This window comes from Setaria italica, chromosome VII (genome assembly GCF_000263155.2).
Source record: "Setaria italica strain Yugu1 chromosome VII, Setaria_italica_v2.0, whole genome shotgun sequence".
NCBI lineage: Eukaryota > Viridiplantae > Streptophyta > Magnoliopsida > Poales > Poaceae > Setaria > Setaria italica.
The window spans coordinates 26,689,701-26,708,550 of NC_028456.1; the positions used below are offsets into that span (position 1 = coordinate 26,689,701).

An 18,850-nucleotide genomic window follows, 5' to 3' on the forward strand; every position below is an offset into this window, starting at 1 on the left:
GCCTAATTAGTCCATGATTTGATAATGTATTGCTACAGGAAACATTTGCTAATGATGGATTAATTAGGCTTAATAGATTCATCTCGCCATTTAGGCTCCACTTATGTAATGGGTTTTGTAAATAGTCTACATTTAATACTCCTAATTAGTATCTAAATATTCGATGTGACGCGTGCTAAAAATAAGCAAAGGATCCAAACACCCCCATAGTTACATTGGTACATACTATAACAATGTTTTCGAAACTCTATAAATCTTGTACAGAATCGTACTTCACTTTGGAAACGACTAAACGAATCTCGATATCTATACTTGCTGCTGCATCGCTATATGCATGAAGTAGAAGCTTACAGAATGGTGTTCTACTATTCTGTGTTTTGTGCTGTACGTATTAATGAATCTGGTTTGCTGCAACAGATCTGTAGCGGCCTGTAACACATCCGTGGCGGCTCTGTCGAGCGTCTGCTCAGACATCAGGCGTGAGCCAGTGGTATCCGTTGACGAAACTCTTGCCGAGGAAGGGGCGGGCGGCGAAGTAGTCGAGCTCCCGCGCCCACGGGACGCCGTGCACGGCGTCGACGCCGGGGCCCCAGTTCCTGTACATCCCGAAGAACGCCGTCCTGCACGCCGCCGGTGAGGAGTTCGTTAGCAATCGTACAGGTTATTACCCGACCGGCCGGGGAATCGCAGTACGATGGAATGAAGCTGAACGTTAACAATTGCTTACATGCTCTTGTTGCTGGCATGGTCCCAGTCGTCCCATCCGCCGGGCGCGATGACGCTGTCGAAGTAGGTGTAGGCGTAGACTATGCGCGAGTACTGGCCCATGGCGCGGCCGACGTAGAGCCTCCCCGTGCCGGTGACCCGGCAGTTGACGAAGGCGAAGCCGGTGCGCTCGCAGGGGTCGTGCCGCCCGTGCGCCGCCACCGACCCGTACCGCTCCGCCGTCGACCGCAGCTCGCAGTCCTTGTACAGGGAGCGGGCGTTGCCGAAGACGAAGTCGATGGAGCCCTCGATGTAGCAGTCGCGGAAGTAGTGCCGCCCGGCGTCGTCGCACAGCGTGTCCTGCGCGCCGTAGAACCCGCACCCGAAGAAGAAGGCCTTGTCGCCGGAGATGCGGAAAGCCACCGCCTGCCCACCCTGCGTGCCGGGCATTGGTGCCGGAGCTGTGTTCTGCCAAAGCCAAACAAAAGAGCGCAACACGCCCAGTTAGTTGCATGCACCTATTCATTGTTAACTGAAATCTACCAAAATTTGTTGCTCGTCCAGGCAGCGAGCCACCGAAGCTGTAAAGAAGCCAATCCTCTCTGCAGCCTGCTGCTCCAAGTAAAACTCAACAAATACAAGACAGTAACATCTTGTAGTGAAAACATTATACGGATTCAAAATTTCATAAGGAAAGGTAGCAAGGATTCACAGAGACGGCAGCAGCGTTTACAAGCCCAGACTTGTGACTCTGGAGGTGCTGTCACTTTGTCTGCTCCTGCACACCGTGCCCCTTTCCCCTGTGGCTGCACGCGCATCTCTTTTTCCCTGTGCGCCTTGTGACCTCGCGTACGATCGACGTTCTCATGGACCACTGGGCAAACGGGTGCTCACCTTGAAGCTGATGTTCTTAGCGGTGAAATAGTTAGAGAGGATGGTTACGGAGGCGGTGTTGTAGGTGCGGAGCGGCTGCCCGTCGGGGCCGGGGTCGCTGGCCCGGTCGTGCCACTGCACCACCGTCACGTCGCGCCCGGCGCCGTGGAACGTGATGTACGGCTTCGACGCCGGCACCAGCACCTTCTCTCTGCATTGTTCATGGTCGAACTTAAGCCAGTCAGCATATACAGCAAATAAGCTCAGAAAGCTAGATGAGCTATATGGGAGTTTCTGGCTTTACATGTAGGTGCCGGCGTTGATCTGCATGATGACGCGCACATTGTTGTTCACCGGCACGGAGTCGACGGCCTGCTGGATGGAGGTGAAGTCGCCGGCGCCGCCCGCGTCCACGACGACCTTCCGCACGCCCACCGGGTGCTTGTACCCGTGGCCGGAGGGCCTCGGGTACTCGCACTTGGTCGCCGCCTGGCACGCCGACGGCGGCAGGATGCCCGCGAGCGTGGCTAACAATACCAGCAAGAGGACGACGCGAGCCATGCTGCTGCCTCGCTCGAGAGACTAAGACGATGACCTAAACGCTAGCTGATTCGTGTTGGCAATGCCCGTGCGAGAGTGACAAGGTACTTTGGTGTGTGCGTGTGTGTCTGCGCTTAGCTTGTGTCTTGTGACTCTCTCTAGCTAGCTTGCTCTCACGGTCTCACCCTCTATATCTCTCTCTTCACATGCACAACATATGGTGAGAGCGAAGCAAGAGCTACACGAACACGAGCGAGAGGGTGCGGAATATATAGAGGTGGGAGAGAGGCGAGGAGCCAACGGGAATAATGGAGGCCAGAGACGGGAACGCTCCATTCGCTAGCTATACCTTGCAGCCGGTAGGTAGGTGTGATTTGGAACTTCTTGGCTTGGTCGGATGCCAACGGATGCTTTTCTTTGAGATAGTGTTTGGTACTTTAGTTCGTTCTAAAGTAGCGTAAATGTAAAGGGAATTAGATTACAGTGTATTTGGTACGTGGACTGGATGATTGTCCTCTGGTTGCATTCTGGTAACGTAATCAGATTACGATGTTGGTGTTGTATCTTATTACGGTGGGGGAGGAGAGGCTACAAGGTTGTATAGATATTACTTAAGTATAAGGAATTCGATTATAGCCACAATCAAACATATGTAATGAGATTCGTAACCTTTACGTTACATTTTGAGCACACCACCTAAGTTTCACCTGCTAGGTTAATTAACTAACTAATACTAGAATGCACCTAACATATCTAACATATATAGGCGAGTGAGATTATTTACAGTTCTTTTATTAGTGTCCAGCAGTATTTGCGGGGCCGAATTAGATGTTCCAGCCGCTCACACAGCGTCGTTGTACCTTAGCTTTTGTTGTACTCGGGTCTACTATTTTTTATTTTGTGTATTGTTACTTGTCACCTTACTCTAATGGCAGGAGCTTCTTCGATCCTTGCATTTTTACTGCTGTTCCTGCACTGAACATGTGTTGGTCGGTACATCCTTGCACGTCGAGCATATAATTATTTGACAGAGAGAGAGAGAGAAGATAACTGAGCTTGTCTGATCACGCACAAACGATTGCACCCGCACCAATTAACATATTGATTTATCCTCTCTCTCTCGTTTTCTCTCCTTATACATATTTTTTGCTCAAGCTTAAATTTTGTATTAAACGATTGCACGATCTGTTTATCTATATTTTTTTGTTAGAATTTCCACAAACTTTTAGATGTAGTTTTCGTTCGTGGGGGCATGTAATGAAGTGGTGGGAAGAACACACACTGGATACTCTCTCCGTGTACCTGTTAACCTGTATACCTCAAAGCAACAAGCCAAGCGCACAGCCGTAGTGCAAACGTAGAAACCGCGCAGCGCGTGAGGACATGAGTGCGGCATATCAACTTTACCAAATCCCTGACGAGACTTATCCCCTTGCTACAGTATCGTCAAGCGGAAAGGGGCGATCCGGAGGCGAACAGGGTTCCCGACGGCGATTTCGCCGGTTCCCTTCCTCTCCGGCGGCCGGTCTGGCGCCGGAGAGGGAGAAGAACCGGGGAATTGACGCGCGGGTGTATATAGGGTAGATAGTTTAGAATCTATGCCTAGGGTTTCCTCCCCGTCGCCGGCGATGGTGGAGATAGGGTTGCCGGGAGCGGCCGCGGAGCTGCTCCGAGGGCGAATAATCTTCTTCCCCGACCTCGAAGATGAGCCAGTCGTCTTCATCGTTGAAGTTTGTGGGATGCTACTTTGCCTCTCTTTTGGTTTTGCCGAAAGGTTCCCGTCGTTGCTTCCGTTCGATTTCGGTCGACTGAAGGAGGACATGGTGAATCTTTTGCGGCTCTTTCCATCTGCTGGCTGCTATCACTGGTGGCCTGGTGGAGTGGATTCATGGGTTGCTGGATCTGGTTCTGCTTATGTCGGAGTTGTGCGCTGGAGCATCTTGGCTTCGATGGACCTCATCCATCGTCGAGGAAAGCGGAGATGATGCTGGATCGAGGGGACCGACGACTGATGCTCTTTTACCGAGAATCTCTTGCAGTTATCCAACATTTGGAGTCCGTCCTTCGATTTGGATCGGGAAGATTGGTGGATCGATGCTTGAGTGTGCAATCCGGCGAACAGTTGGAAGGAGCCTGCAGCTCGTTCTGAGAAAGAAAATAAATAGTAGGGACCTTGTTGTAATTTCAGGGTTACTCAGGGTCTTTTCTGTAAGAATGGGATGTACTGTGCTCACTTTTCTCCTTTAATATATGTTATATCCCGTTTTCGGGAAAAAAAAACTTTACCAAATCCCTGGACGATGGTCCTCAGGGCACCGCAATGGTTACAGAGAGGAAACTTGGTACGCGCCTACTGAGAGCAGCAAAGATGAGTTAAAGATGAGATATCCGATGAATCAGTTTTCATACCTATTTTTTTAAAATTTTGTGAACCCCACAATTTAAGATTTTTTAATCACATCTCTCACTGCACTCTATGTTCATGGCTGCACGGACGGCCACCTCCACTAGCCGCAGCTCCCAACCAGCGGGGCCTGGACACGCATAAGCTCCCACCACCCCCTCCGTGCTGGCCCCTTTACCAGGCACCTAGGTGCCGCGGCCTGCCTCCTCGCCCACGTGCTGCCCTCACCGACCATAGCTGCCTCCCCGCGCCGCCGTGGCGGGACTCGTGATGACGGCCTGGAGCCCTACCTCCGCACACACTGGGGCTCGTCCGTGATGCCGTCCGCACGCCCATGGCTCGTCGAAGCAGCTGCCAACGGCATAGCCCGGGAAGCTCGACTGCGCGGCGGCCGACAGCGGGGCATGCGGGGCTCGTGGTGCTTGGCCTGGCGATGAGGCGAGGATGCCGAGCTTGACGATGTTGCAGCCGACCTGCGCGCCGCGGCGTCCGAGCACCCGCGACTTCGTCAAGCCACGACTGCCAGCGGAGCCTGCGAAGCTCCACGGGTCACCACTGCCCGCCCGCCCTAACTCTCACGGAGTCCGCCCGCAGCGAGCTCGCCCCACCCCTCAGCCGCATCCGCTACCTGCGACCCCCGTCCGGCCGCACCGGCGGCCCTTCCCACCCCTCCGGCTGCGTCTGCACCCCGCTCGCTGGCCGCTGCCTGCGACGTCACCTACGCTGGCATCCCCTCCCGCCCCTGTGCCCATGGCGCCACGACCGAGATGCCTCCCGCCGGATCCCGTGGCAGCCGCGCCCCTCCCTGGTCCCTGAGACGAGTCAAGCGAGCTGCGCTCACTGGCCGCTCCAACCCCGTGCTCTCTGGCCACGCCAGCCGCGCCTTGCGCTCACCGGCCGCTCCACCGCGGAGCTCTTCGACCGTGAGGCAGAGGATGCGAAGAAAGAAGAAAGGATAAACACATGGTGGGGTCCGCTCAGCATAGGGGCGCGTGCTAGCAGCTCTTGCCACATCTAGCGACACTTTCTTCTCTCCCCATTTCTCTTTCCTACGTGGAGGCTTACGGAAAGTCTATCGACATCCACTACGGGTGCCCTCATCGATGAAGGTGGGCGCGGGGCCCTTCGGGAAAGGGTAGATCGGATGGGGACACGAGCGTACACGGACAGAATGCTTGCAGCTGCGCAGAGAGCGTGCGAGAGCCCTGCCAGCACGCCGCGGATGGAACAAAAACGACTGCAGCGTGCCGCCGATTTCGTCACAGTAGAGGCCCGAGAAATGCCACCGCAAGGCACGAGATAGAACCGTACGAACCCTCCCTTCGTCACATACACGGTCGCTGGGTCGCGCCCACGGCATACTACAAGAGCCGCAGGGCGCACTGGAACCGGAGTGATCAGACTAATAAACTAATTGATCCGCGGAGAACCTTAAACAACAGCAATGATCCAAGGGTTAACGTACGCGCGCGCGTGCCGGCCGGCCGCCGTGCCCACGCATAAATGGCACCGCGCGCACATGCATGCGAGCATGCCCGAACGCACGCCGCGGGCGCGAGCGAGACGGCGAGAGCACGGCGGCCCACAAAAGGCCCCTCTTGCCTTGGGAGCCGCGCGCGGGGCGCGGCGTCCGGCGTGCGCTGTGACCTGTGGCCTGGGGCCGTGGCCGGCCGGCATCGGCATGATGACGGTGTACCCCCACCGGAACCCGGCCGCAAATAGCAAAGTCAAGGCGCTTTTAATTTCTGTCCGTGCTTCATTCTCTTTGTAGTAGCTGATGATTGTTTGTAGATGAGATGAGAGTAGTTCGGGGGTAGTATTAAAAGGCTAACCTTTTCATCGTTCATCTTTGTTCTCTTTTGGGTCCTCGTTCGCTCCTAATCACGTCTGGTCTGCGTCGTCGGGTATACTTCCCAGTTTGTCTGCTGATCTGATGAGGGACCACATATGCATGGTGCTGTGTCAAAAAAAAAAAACGGGTATCTGCATGCTGCAGTGTGCATGCACTGACAGCAGTAGTAAACCTCGCCTTTTCGGGTTGGATCCATGCATCCTGCTTTTTACAGTGCAATGCAGACCTTGGATCGGTGAATATTCATCTGTAGCGTGCTACGTTCGTGAAGCTGCTCCATCTACTGCGTGCCTTACCACTGGTTAACGCGCTGCTGCATTGTTCCGGACTAGCTAGCAGCTTGCCAGCTTGTACTGTGCGTGGCACCTCTTTCAGCTACGTTCCAAGAATAACGTTACACACGCACCAGATGCAGCCGAGATCAGGCCGCAGAAGGGCCGGAAATCCTCGCAAGAGGACGCGACACCCGTACCGCTTCTCGATGGATGCTGTTTGCTTGTTTGGGCGGCTGCGAGGGTTGTGACGGTGCACTCCAGCAAGACTGCAAGAGGCCGCCAGGCGCGGGCGGCATGCACCGGCGGCACCGCGCGGGGCAGCTAGGCAAGCGCAACGGTCACTTGGCAGGGCGGCCGCGTTCGGGAGCCCGGCCGGCCGGCAAGGCGGGCGCGGCCAGCCAGCCGGGCGAGCACGGGCGCACGGCGCGCGCGGCGGTTGTCGTCTGATCGTCTCGTCCCATCCCGTGCGAACGGGCGGGCGCTGCGCCGCCGCGGCGTGGCCTACTACAGTGACGTGATGACAGCTCGCGCGCGGATTCTGGACGGTAGCAGAGCGTCGCGTTGCGTGGCCCTAGCCTGGAGGATTTTAAACGTTGGGAACTGTCGGGTGGCGAGAATGACACATCGGACTAGAGGAATCGGAGCTCCCCGATGGAGACAAGGTTGTAGGAGGGGAGGACGAGGACCACTTTATTACATGCTGTTGGCCTCGCTTTTGGTCGATCGATACACTACTCCAGGCCCTCAAGTACATTGAGGTATTGTTTAGTTCCTAATTTGGAAGTAGCAAAATTGGCATTTTGCCATAAATGCGCAACTGTAGCATTTCGTTTGTATTTGTGAATTATTGTCCAAACATTGACTAATTAGGCTCAAAAGATTCGTCTCGCAAAGTACAACAAAACTGTGCAATTAGTTTTTGATTTCGTCTACATTTAGTATTCCATACATGTACCGCAAGTTTGATGTGATGGGGAATCTTCTTTTTACATAGTGCCAAAGTTGGGAATTTGGGGTAACTAAACATGGCCTGAAATGAAAATCCTATTCGCAGAAAATGCCATTTGAAAACGCTGCAGCCTCTCTCTAGTTGTGCACGAAACACATGCAGTGTCGCAGTTGATGATGCAATGCAACATCGTGGTAACAGACTAACAGTTGCACATAGCCTAGAAGTGCAGAGCACGTGTGTGTGTGTTGGGGGGGGGGGGGGTGGTCGACAAGTACGAGGGCGGGCGCTGGACGTCAATGAGGTGCGCGGTTGGGATTGGATTGAAGTAAATTGCGGACAGGAGATAACCGCTTATTTATTAGCCTGACAGCAACAACATTTGCCACATCTAACGTTCTTGTCAAGATGAAGCTAAGCTCAGGTGATCGAATGCTGTGCAGCCATACTTGCAAAAGCTTTGCTTTGTAGTTTGCAGCGTCGCCACCCCGTGAACCTGTCAGACAGACAGGTTTGCCCAGGTCATGTGATGTGGTGTACGTATTCGACTCCCAGACAACGCCTCATCTTGGTAAATGGAAGGTTCACACATGCAGCAGAATGTCGTCATTCGAACTCTCCAAAGTTCAAGGAAAAGAAAAACAGCGTTATATCAACACAATTATACCACAGTAAAAAACCAAACAGAGAGCAGTGTTTCCAACAGCAGTGTGCCAGTGTCTGATCTTTCAACCCTTTTCTTCATTGGTGAACGGTTATGGAACTGATCGTATCACTTACAGCAAAGCCAAAAATGTGTTGGCTTTTCAGAGGAACAGTAATTCTAATAACCAAAATTTGCAACCTGTCAGTTCCTCTGCAGTTCCTCACCAATTCGACCCCCCTCCTCCCCCTGTATATCACCTACATGTCTAAGACAACAACAATCATGGGTCCCAGAGGTTTCCAAAAGGTACAACAACTCTAGCTCCCAGAGTCTGCAGTTCTTACTTGTACAACTAAATTGGCCATCAGAATGACAACGTGAATGGGGATTAGCTGTTCAAACCGAACCACAACTGAAGTCATCAACCATTGTATCTGCCCTGTCCACCTCAGTAGAGCTTCGTGAACTCAGCGTTTTGGTTAGGTTCTCCGAGCCTGAAGGCGTCCCTCTCGACCAGGACCTGTAACGAGCTCATTGTCTTGACCAAAGATGCCCAGATCAAGGGCGCGCAGCAGAATGCGTACACAAACACCGCTAAGGCCCTGACGACACCGTTTAGATACCATGGGAAAGACATCACCAAGAGAGTGCCAATGATCCCGAACCACGTAGTGAGGACGGAGAGTGGGTGGAGGAGGAATATGTTGATCACAATGGAAGAAAGTGAGAAAGAACCGAGCAGGTACAGAGGCCATCCAAGCAGCGGATGCACAGTTCTTGGGATGATGAAGAAGGGAATGGTGTAAGCTGCGAGTATGGACCATGCTGCCACTACTCTGAGCAGGGAGAGCAAGAACATAGTGCTTTTCTCCATTCTTCTGTTGTAGCACATCTTGGACAAGCTAGGGCGTGCCAGTCGGGTCACTGCTATGACTCCAACGTACAGTACAGCCTGAATTAATGCCACTGGTATCTCCGACGAGTACCTGTTTTGCATCACATTAACATGTCATCAAAAAAACAGAACAAAAACATATGTTCAGTGTTACAGAATGTAAAAGTTAGCATCCTCAACCAGCATGACCCCCCACAACCCCTACTTAATGCAGTTATATTATACTTTATCCTTAATTATGGCAACCCCCTACTTTGTGGAACATTCTATTAACAAAGATAGAAAAGAACATGACGATTGCTTTGCCGTATGCAACTTTATCCTAAAAGACAAAAGCCATGGTAATGTTTTTTCCCCATTCATCTTTATCCTAAAGATTTCTTCACGACATGTCACCAACCACATCAGGATATAATAACATGAATGACAACATCATCCATCATGGCATCCTTATCTGGTTCTGTAGGATGGTGCTAAGGTTATTTGAGCATGCAGTAGAAATAAGCAGTAGAAAATGGAAAAGCTAAAGAAACTACTCACCCTAGGTTTTCACGACGTTGTTCATGCCAAGAGAGCCCCAAAGGTAAAACAGGCCAAGACCACCAATACCATGGCTTAAACCATGGAGCACTTGGAAATGTAATCACACTGTTTGGCCCACATGGAATACTCCAGCGAAGTTTCAGATCTGAAAGGTGTAATCTGTTAGTATAAACCAGCAAAATGGATGTGAATGTGGAATAATCATACTGTTACTCTTACTCACAGTAGTAAGATGCATCCATCTGGTAGCCTAGAGGGAGGCGATAAGTACCCTCAAGTTTGGTACCATTAGCTGGTGGATGGAACATTGGCTGATCAAGCAAGTCCGGGAAATAACTAGCAAGGAAGCCTTGGTCTGCACCATCTGGGTTTTCACGTCCAACAGCTAGCTCATGTAGCATATTCTTAAAAACGTCCATTGAAGGCTGGAAACAAAATGAAGTTGAAAAAGAAGTGTTGCTGAGGACATCAAATTCAAATGTAATAAAAATGAACCAAATTCCTGAGAAATGCTAATAAGTATTCAGGCAAAATAAACTGCATCGAACTCCTTAAGTACTGAACCAACTGAAAAAAAATTCAATACTAAGCAAAGAATCAATTATCACACAGCTAGATTTCCATTATGAAGCAATGATTCAATGAACATCAAAGAATGATACTAGATGCGATGTAGGTTTGTTTATAACCACGCCAAAGACAGAAATAACCTATTTTCTGATTTGCAAGAATTTAAAACTTTTGCAGAAACATGGAATGCCTGCAAAGTAAGTAGCCCTACCTGAAGTACAAAGAGGCCTGTATGGAAGATACATGGATTGATGAAGACAGCACAAAACTGACCACACTGAAATAACTCATCCGTATTCTGGAGGAAAATGTTGTCAGAGTCAAGCATAACAACTCGCTCATACGAAACTAAGCTCCATGCATACAGCTTGTTTAAAGTCAACTTGAATCGCATGTTGAAATTTTCTTGTTTCTCATAGGGATTCTTCAAATTCTCGACAGAGACCACCTTCACACCATCATCTTTCCTAAAGAAACAGTTTCAATGCACATATTACTAACAGAGGCAAACCTGATATAAAAAAGTACAATTTACTGAAGCAAACAGGTCCAATTTTGCAAAAAGAAGACATACTTCAGAGATCTGAAATATATCTGGCAGCTGTAAATGTATGTTCAATGCTTCAAAATATATGTAAATTGTAGCAACACCCATCAAAAAGCATCTCATCAGAAAAGAAAGGAGTTGCTTCATGCATGGTTTTCAAAGAACAGTGCCACAGGATAGATTGGTCTCAACATTGGTATTTGCGGCTTCACAGAGATAAATTATGTGGTCTTTTGTTTCATTCTATACAACCACTACTGTCCATTCATGATTTTTTGCACCTTTTTAATGCCAACAACAACATACAGTACTGCTATAGTGCTATTTCTTGATGCCCACAAGGGCAGCGACCTCAACCAGTACTCATGTCTTTTTCTAATAAGGTAGAGCAGTAGAGTGTAACCATTTATTATGTGCAATTAATGATCCATTCTTTCAAGTTCCCAATTGAAAAATTCTCAATATACTAGTAAGCAATTCAAGATTTGATATTCTAAGGAACAGGGATGAACCGTTGGACCACTAAGATACAAAGAAGCCAGACAAATTTCTAAAAACAAGCATCCCCTGAAGCTACACTTGCCAAGCACCGACAGAGCTATAACACAGACAAATCAGCTCCTGTCGACAACCACATGTGGCCATTTGGACAGTACGGCATCTTTTACATGTTAGTCCAACTGAAAAATTGTTATAGGCTCATGCAGTCCCAATCAGTTAACTACTAAGTAGAACGTAAGGTAGTGGAAATTATCAGGTCAAATATCACAACTGTTCACCTAATATTTTAGATAGGCCAAGTCAGTAGTCCAGCGCAAATATCGTCTTGTAGAATAAAGCAGTTGAAATAAGTGCGATTTGCAGAACAGGACTGGAAATTCGCAGCTTAAATGTCGTAAGCTGTCAACAAATATCTCACATCCTGGTACTCCCCGCAACAAAACTTCTAGCCTTAATACAAGTAAGTCAACTTGAAAGGGAGCCCTCGCACTCAAAAACAGTTGAATTAAGCGGCCATTTCCAAAGATGCAGCCAGAGCATGAACACAGTCATCTCGCCCATTCACACATAGTACAGGATGGAACAGTAATAAGGTTCGGCGAGAAGTTCAGATAAGTACGGAAAGACAGAGCAGCATAGCTTGATCCAGGAACAGAAAGGAATCGCCTAAAATACAGGGAACACCTGATGTTTAAGGAAACACAACGAATGAAATCAAATTTGAACCGAACAAGGAAGGAGACAATCTGTACATACTACTCTGCAACGTTAACCTACCGAAATAACCATTAATTCGCGTCGAATAGCAACGAAGGGGTTTGAGCCAGCCAGCCAGAAGGACCAAAATCTGGTTCGGGCGTAAATTTGACAAAACAGAGCATGAAAATAGCCACGAAATTTGCTTCAATGAATTAAACAGGCATCAAGTAAAACCGTGACCACTTCAAAAAAAGCATCCCAAACTGATCGGAACGCAGCAAAGTTTGCATCAAACAACCGCGGGAGCGTCCGTTACCAAACGCCCAGCGATCCAAGCAAGCGCCACCCGGGAGCACAGAGGCGCGGACGCAGAGAGCGAGACGAGAGGAGAGGTGGGGGAGAGCTTACAGCGCCTGGACCCAGCGCGGCGGGACGTCGAGGGACGCGATCACGACGCGGTCGGCGCTGGCGCTTAGCCTCCCCAGGGACCGCATCATGACGCGCGTCGCCACGTAGAACTCGTAGTCCCGGGGCGTGCCCATGTACATCATCGCCGCGTACGCGTGCCGCCTCGGCGGGGCCGCCACCCCCACCGCGACCTCCCCCTCCGCCCCCACCACCACCGCCACCGCAGCCGCCACGAGCCACCACAGCCCCACGGACCACCCCATCCCCGCCAGGGGGCTGAGTAAATCCCGCCTCCCACTTCCCCGCACCACCTTCCTCAGATCTGGCTACGAGCGTGGACCGCCGGGCCCTTGCCGCGCCGGTCCCGGGAGCATCCGCGGGCGGCCGCAGCACGGTCGTCGCCTCGGCGGAGCCGCCGGATGTGTCAACCGCTCGCCGGCGACGTGCCTCGGGAGCGGTGGAATTTTTTTTCCTCGCTCTCTTTTTGATCTGTCTCGCTCGCCTCAACGGGAATGGGAAAGGCGGAGTGGAAGTGGAGGGAGCAGTAGAAGAGACGCGAGACCCGGGGGGGAGCGCCGCGCTTCCTCGATCAGACGGGCGGGCCTGACCGTGATTGACAGAGCTGAACTCGAGTTGAGCAGCTCAGCACAGCACCTGCCTCACCGTATAATTACGCGGCGTAGACTGGTGGTTCTGCTAATAATTGTGGGTCACGTGTAGCCCCAGCTGGATTTGTGTAATTCACGGTGGGACTAATGATTGGGCGGCTGGGCTGGGCCTGTCCAGCGAATGCACAGACAGCCCATTTATATACTGGGTGGATGGGCCGTCAAGCCGGTTTTCTGATCGCAGCGTTAGTTTGGGCTGAAATCCCTATCTACATGGGCTGCTGCTGCTGGCATCGAGAGAATTGAGATCCGTAACTCCATGGGCCCGGACCAGTTGGATGATCAACGAATCAAAATCACGATACGAAACGGAACCAAGGATGGATGATGTCGCCGGATGCGACCCCACCACACGGTCGATGGCTCCACTCCCGGCTCCGGCGGCCGCCTCTCGAAAGGTTTCCTCTTCCTCCAGGGCCTGTGTCGATCCCGCGTCATGCCCTCCGGCGTCTCCGTCTTGCCCTGGCTCCCGTATCTTGCACCCTCCACGGCGGTGCCAGCGTGGATCATCTCCTTGAGGCGTGGGCACTGCAGCACCTGTTTCCGCAAAATTGCAAGTTGGCGAGGGTTGTGAGTTCCTCCTAGGGCAGGTTCATGTTCATCTTCTGCAATTCTCCATTTGAGCTTTTAGAGACACGATGCACACATGAATTTCAGATCCTTTTGTACATCTTGAAGCCTGAAAGATCAGTTGCATTTCTTTTACAAGCCTCCTTTTATGTTGGTCCAGTCTGGATCAAAGCATACTTCTAAAAGAAGTTGGATTCGATGGAAAAGCTTTGAAGCTGATATCTCACCCGTAATTGATTGCACAACCACTACCTGATGGGGTTTTATTAAAGAAAGGACGAAGCCGAAAAAATAGTTGCAGGCTGCAGCTACAGAGCAAACTATTGAAAATATCACCTTGGAAATGCACCATACCACAAAGAATTCATGAAAGGAGAACCCCCAAAACGAAAAGGTCACATCCAGCTAATCCCAAACCCAGCCCATCAAAACCGATCGAGCACCAGCTAGATAGATTCCTAAACTAGTTCCTAAACCCCACTCCAAAGTCCTAATCCGTATCATATTATTCCTCCGTTCCCCGAGCTGCACCTCCACCGAATCCAGATCATCATCACTGCACTTTTTTCGTGCTACCGTGTACTTTGCTTCCAGACCCAGGAACCACACCAACCACTTCTCGCGTCCTCCAGCTCACTGGTGTTCAGTGTTCTTGCCAAGGAAAAAGAGGAGAAGATCGAATCTTTTTGCTGCCACTGTTCCTTTCCTGTTCTTCGTTCGGCGCCATGAGCAGTAAGCTGCTTCGGGTCTACCCTTCCGAGCTCAAGATCCCCTGTAAGTTCTTCAAGAACCAGTCGCTTGCTGATGCTTTTCTGGGCTGATTGTTCTCGTCTTACTTTCTGTTGACGTGAGAAGATGAGATGAAGAAGCAGCGGTCTTGCTGCATGCAGCTGACGAACAGGACCGACCAGTTCGTGGCCTTCAAGGTGAAATTCCCTGCCCTTACTGTTCTGTGATGCTACTACAACGCACTGGGACGGAGAATGATTGGTTTGGATGTTCCGATCCGTAGGTGAAAACAACGAACCCGAGGAAGTACTCAGTCAGGCACAGCTGCGGCATAGTGCTTCCGCGGGGCTCGTGCAATGTAACAGGTTCTGTTTGAACAGTGTGCGCTCAGTTGGTTGATTGGTTTATTTGCTTCAAATTGTCATTGAAGTGCTGTTGTTGGTGTAGTGATTATGCAAGCACCTATGGAGATGCTCTTAGATCACCAGTGCAAGGATAAGTTCCTCGTGCAGAGCGTTGTGGTGAAGGATAGGGCGACGATTAAAGACTTTGGGCCTCAATTGGTACATACTTGCAGCACTAGAGTTCATTGTTTCAATTCCTCTAGTGCCTGTCATCAATATTGCCGTTTGTGATCTGTAGTTCACTAAAGCACCAGGTAGGGTAATTGAGGAGTTCAAGTTGCGCGTGGTGTATATTGCTGCTAATCCTCCCTCACCAGTTCCGGAGGAAGAAGAGGAAGAGGATTCATCCCCTCGGTCAGAGGTGGTCTGTGGAGTGAAAACCTCATCTACATTTGATGCTGTAAGTAATACAATTAACATTGCCTTTTGAGTTTTGACCTGATGGCTATTTCAAGAAAAGTACTCAAGATGCCACAACATGAAAAAGCATTGTAATTAAGGAAAATTTTTTGTTTCAATTTTAGGAACATAGATGTATAGGTGCTTCTGCTGCAGAACCCTCTTGTCCTGAGGTAACTCTATGCTCAGTATAACATTACTCATTTTGTTACCGTGTCATTTCTCTCTCTGTTATTTTTTGAGGAACCAGTGCCATGTCATTGTCAGATTGGATATTAATAAGAATGTTTACACCTTCTCATTGTTTTGTGAATTAATCAAGTACTATTCACTGTAATAGAGTACAGTGAGTGAGAGCAACAATTCGGCATAGCAATTAGTTCACCCTCTTTTCCTTATTTTGGCTGGTCAGGGTACCTCTGTAATATCGGAGCTGGTTCAAGAGAGAGAATATGTAGATAAACATCAGAAGCTTCAGCAAGATATGGTAAGATCGTCTCTTTACACGCCGCTTGATAACTTCTGAATGCTGTGCAACATAACATCTTCCCTACGTTCTGAAAATGTTTTGAAGGATTGTTAAGATATCTATTTTACTGTCCAATATTTGAACATTTAAATTCATTATTTGTTTCAGGAACTGCTTGGGGAGACAAGGTCATCTCAACAGGGATTCTCACTGATGTTTGTAGTGTTCGTCTTCATGTCATCTATGTTCATTGGGCACCTGATGAACGAAATCAAGGTCTAGCCAAATACCAGTTGTAAAAAGGAAGGATCTGCATTTCTACCAACACCGCCACCGACTTGATATTGCATTCTCCGTAGCTTCACTCCCTATAACAAGCAGTATTCAGAAAGGGTTCTCAGGATTTCCTGAGAATTTAATATCTATGGAGAACCATATATCACTGTTAATGATAGGCCATAGTACAGAATTCCCTAGTATGATTTCCAGACTAGCAAAGACATGGTTCAAATTTGCAACAGGGGACTGGGCCCTGTTGACTTGTTCTAAGACATTATGACGCAGACTGATGAAATACAGAGTGTCAATACGTCAGGTGAAACCTAAAACAAACTGTTGTACTGAAATTGTCCGCTGGAGCAGAACCATAGCTCAGTAGTCAGTATCGATACGAACCAAGCAGAAATGTGACTACAATCCGGCTAGCCCATCAGAGCAAGTTTTGTCGCAAATTACCAGGACGCTAGAGAACAACGGCATTGACGCATTGTAAAGCTTCCATGATCTAGTAGACTAGCACCATCCTACGTCGGCACAACGTAGACGTTTACATTGTGATGGGCCACCGCGGCCAGCTCCACCGCCACGCCGACGGCGACGAGCGCGACCACGCCGGCGGCACCGCACCAAGCAGCGCCGCGCCTCCACCAACGCCGCTGGACGACGGTCCTCCTCCCTGTTTCCGCCAGGGCCTCCAGGTCGGCGTCACGCTTCTTGCCAACGCCACCCTTTGGCGTCGCGTAGTCGCGCGTTCCCATGGCCTCGCGCTTCCTGGCGGCGACGGCATCGGACGCCGCCTCGCCGCGTGTTCCGGCGTCCTCGCGCTCGGCGTCATGGCCCTTGCCGGCAATGGCAATGCCATCGGCCGTCACCTCCTTGCGCGCTTCAACGGCGTCGCCGGGCGCCGCCTCCTGGCAAGAATCGGTGCACGAGCACGTGGACCCCGAGGATTCGGAGTAATCCGCTTCCTCCTCAGGCTCGCCCACCTCCTTCTCCTCTGGTTCAGGTGCAGCCACGGCGCGCCGCGCCCACTGGTCGAACGTGGCCTCGAGGACGGCGAAGCGCGCCTCGGCCTCGGCCAGGTGCTCCGGGCGCGCGCCGCCGTGGCACTCCGCCTCGGCGGCCAGGAGCGACCGGAGGAAGTCGGTCTTCGCCTTGATCTCCGCGGCGAGCCGCGCCTCCGCGCCGGGGCCCCGCTGCCTGGACGACAGCGCGTCGTCGAGGCAGGCGCAGAGCTCGTCGAGCTTCCGCTCCACCACGGTGCTCGCGCGTCGTCCCTGCGCCGCCGGCGGCATCTCCATGGGGCGCGGGCTGCCGGTTTCTGAGCGCGTCGTCGTTGGCTCTGCCGGTGTGGTGCGCGTACCGGGAGAGGCGTGGCGACGCCGGGATCGCGTACTCGTGTGCGGCAGCGGGCGGTTTCTTTGTGGCTTTGAGCGGCCGCGCGTGAGGTTTTGAGGAGTGGGGGCGACGCTTCGTCTGAACGCGCGCGCGCGCGCGCTTGGGTAACGGCACGGGTGCGTGTGCAGGGTTTGTTTGATTCCATTTGATCGCTTCGTGCCTTGTGAAGTGGCGAGAGGGCACGGTTGTACACATCTCTGGATGGGAAGTAACTGCAACTCTGAGGCATCAAGAGCGCGAGATCCGGTGTGAATGTTTCGTGGAACGATGCATTAATTTTCCCCCCTTTTGTCCATCCCAGTGATTTCAGCCCAGGGAAAATTTCCCAATAAGAAGTTTGAGAAATGGGCCTTAATATGGGCTCAAGTAGTCGTAATGGTCCCGCCCAACCTAAATAAACTAGGCCCAAACATCCAGCTTTCCTTTTCTTTCTCCTTTCCATTTCAAGTGACTATCTTAATCGGGGAAATGATTTCAAGTGACTATCTCTGTATCTCAAGGGTGAAATTTTTTCAGAAATTCCACTCGACGTTGGAGTTCACAGGCGTGGGTTAACGTGCAGGCTTTATGGGTGCTTCCATGAATGCCGCACTACGCTACTACTGGAAATTTTCACATGTCCTGATTGTTTTTTAATGCACGATGTTTATTGCTCTTCTTTAGATTCAAATGGCCAAGGGTTTTTAAATCTAATTAAGCCATTTTGGCTAGTTATTTAGTAAGTGAACTACAGTTTTTTCGTTGGAAAAAGTTGGTTCCAGATCCTTGGTTGCTAATTTGTTTTCACTCTCAAGGATTGTCCAAAATAAATTACAAACACTCGAACCATTTGTAAAACATTCGACAAAATGTTGTAGTGAGAGGAAGATCTTGGGGAGGCAGGTCGGTTCAGTAGACTGAACCAGGTGGATGGCTCCGGCAGCTATGGAGGCAAAGAATGTCCGGTTAGCGGTGACAGCAATAGATCCACAAGTAAGAGGGCCATCGGAGATGAGGACGAGGGTGAAGAGGTGTGAAAGCCTCCGTGCAGGACCAAAGAAATAGGGGGGGGGGAAGGAGTAACGTATCGCTGGCTGTCCGAAGGTTGAAGAAAGGCCGTCGACTACAAACGATATGCTGTTTTTAGTTGGCTGAAAAATTAGCATCTCTTTTCCATCGTCCATTTCCGCTCCCTCTATTATGCAACCACACACTGAAAAGCAAGAGAAGCATAGAGTGGTAAGTTGCTTGGAAACAACGAGCAATGCAAGCTTGAAGCTTGTCCTCGCCGCTTGCGTCGTCATATGATTCCGCGCTAGCTTTCATCCCCCTGATCGTGAACAATCGATCGCCATCACAACATTCGTAAACCAGCATCTTGGCATTTGCGCATGTTACCAGGTATAGACATCGATCCTCCTAAACGCCAAGATCGCCCAATAGAGTACCATTAACACATTCAGGCAGGAACAAACTTAAAACATGCGTCCACCACTGCAGCAATCTTGTTCACTTCTGCCACTCCCGAGTTTCTGAACATGTATATCC

The 18,850-nt window shown here is 50.7% G+C and overlaps 4 protein-coding genes across 4 annotated transcripts; 1 reads left to right on the forward strand and 3 right to left on the reverse strand.

Moving 5' to 3' along the window:
* Positions 1 to 182: 182 nt before the first annotated feature.
* LOC101770226 (probable pectinesterase 68) lies at positions 183 to 2,378 on the reverse strand. Its single transcript, XM_004976393.3, has 4 exons — positions 1,883 to 2,378; positions 1,600 to 1,789; positions 728 to 1,173; positions 183 to 620 (listed from the first exon to the last, which is right to left on the reverse strand). The coding sequence occupies exons 1-4, from the start codon at positions 2,137 to 2,139 to the stop codon at positions 467 to 469; spliced, it is 1,047 nt and encodes a 348-aa protein (XP_004976450.1). The 5' UTR covers positions 2,140 to 2,378; the 3' UTR covers positions 183 to 466.
* A 5,941-nt stretch (positions 2,379 to 8,319) lies between these two features.
* LOC101770621 (putative glucuronosyltransferase PGSIP8) lies at positions 8,320 to 13,044 on the reverse strand. The gene is made up of 5 exons (XM_004976394.3): positions 12,408 to 13,044; positions 10,464 to 10,719; positions 9,906 to 10,107; positions 9,680 to 9,827; positions 8,320 to 9,230 (listed from the first exon to the last, which is right to left on the reverse strand). Exons 1-5 carry the CDS (start codon positions 12,668 to 12,670, stop codon positions 8,693 to 8,695), a joined length of 1,407 nt encoding a protein of 468 aa, XP_004976451.3. The 5' UTR covers positions 12,671 to 13,044; the 3' UTR covers positions 8,320 to 8,692.
* A 714-nt stretch (positions 13,045 to 13,758) lies between these two features.
* LOC101771025 (vesicle-associated protein 1-3) lies at positions 13,759 to 16,220 on the forward strand. Its single transcript, XM_004976395.4, has 8 exons — positions 13,759 to 14,419; positions 14,501 to 14,571; positions 14,658 to 14,739; positions 14,822 to 14,937; positions 15,017 to 15,178; positions 15,303 to 15,350; positions 15,590 to 15,664; positions 15,815 to 16,220. Exons 1-8 carry the CDS (start codon positions 14,371 to 14,373, stop codon positions 15,926 to 15,928), a joined length of 717 nt encoding a protein of 238 aa, XP_004976452.1. The 5' UTR covers positions 13,759 to 14,370; the 3' UTR covers positions 15,929 to 16,220.
* Positions 16,221 to 16,309: 89 nt separating this feature from the next.
* LOC101764009 lies at positions 16,310 to 17,226 on the reverse strand. Its single transcript, XM_004978117.2, has one exon. It carries the CDS (start codon positions 17,224 to 17,226, stop codon positions 16,450 to 16,452), a length of 777 nt encoding a protein of 258 aa, XP_004978174.1. The 3' UTR covers positions 16,310 to 16,449.
* Positions 17,227 to 18,850: the final 1,624 nt, after the last annotated feature.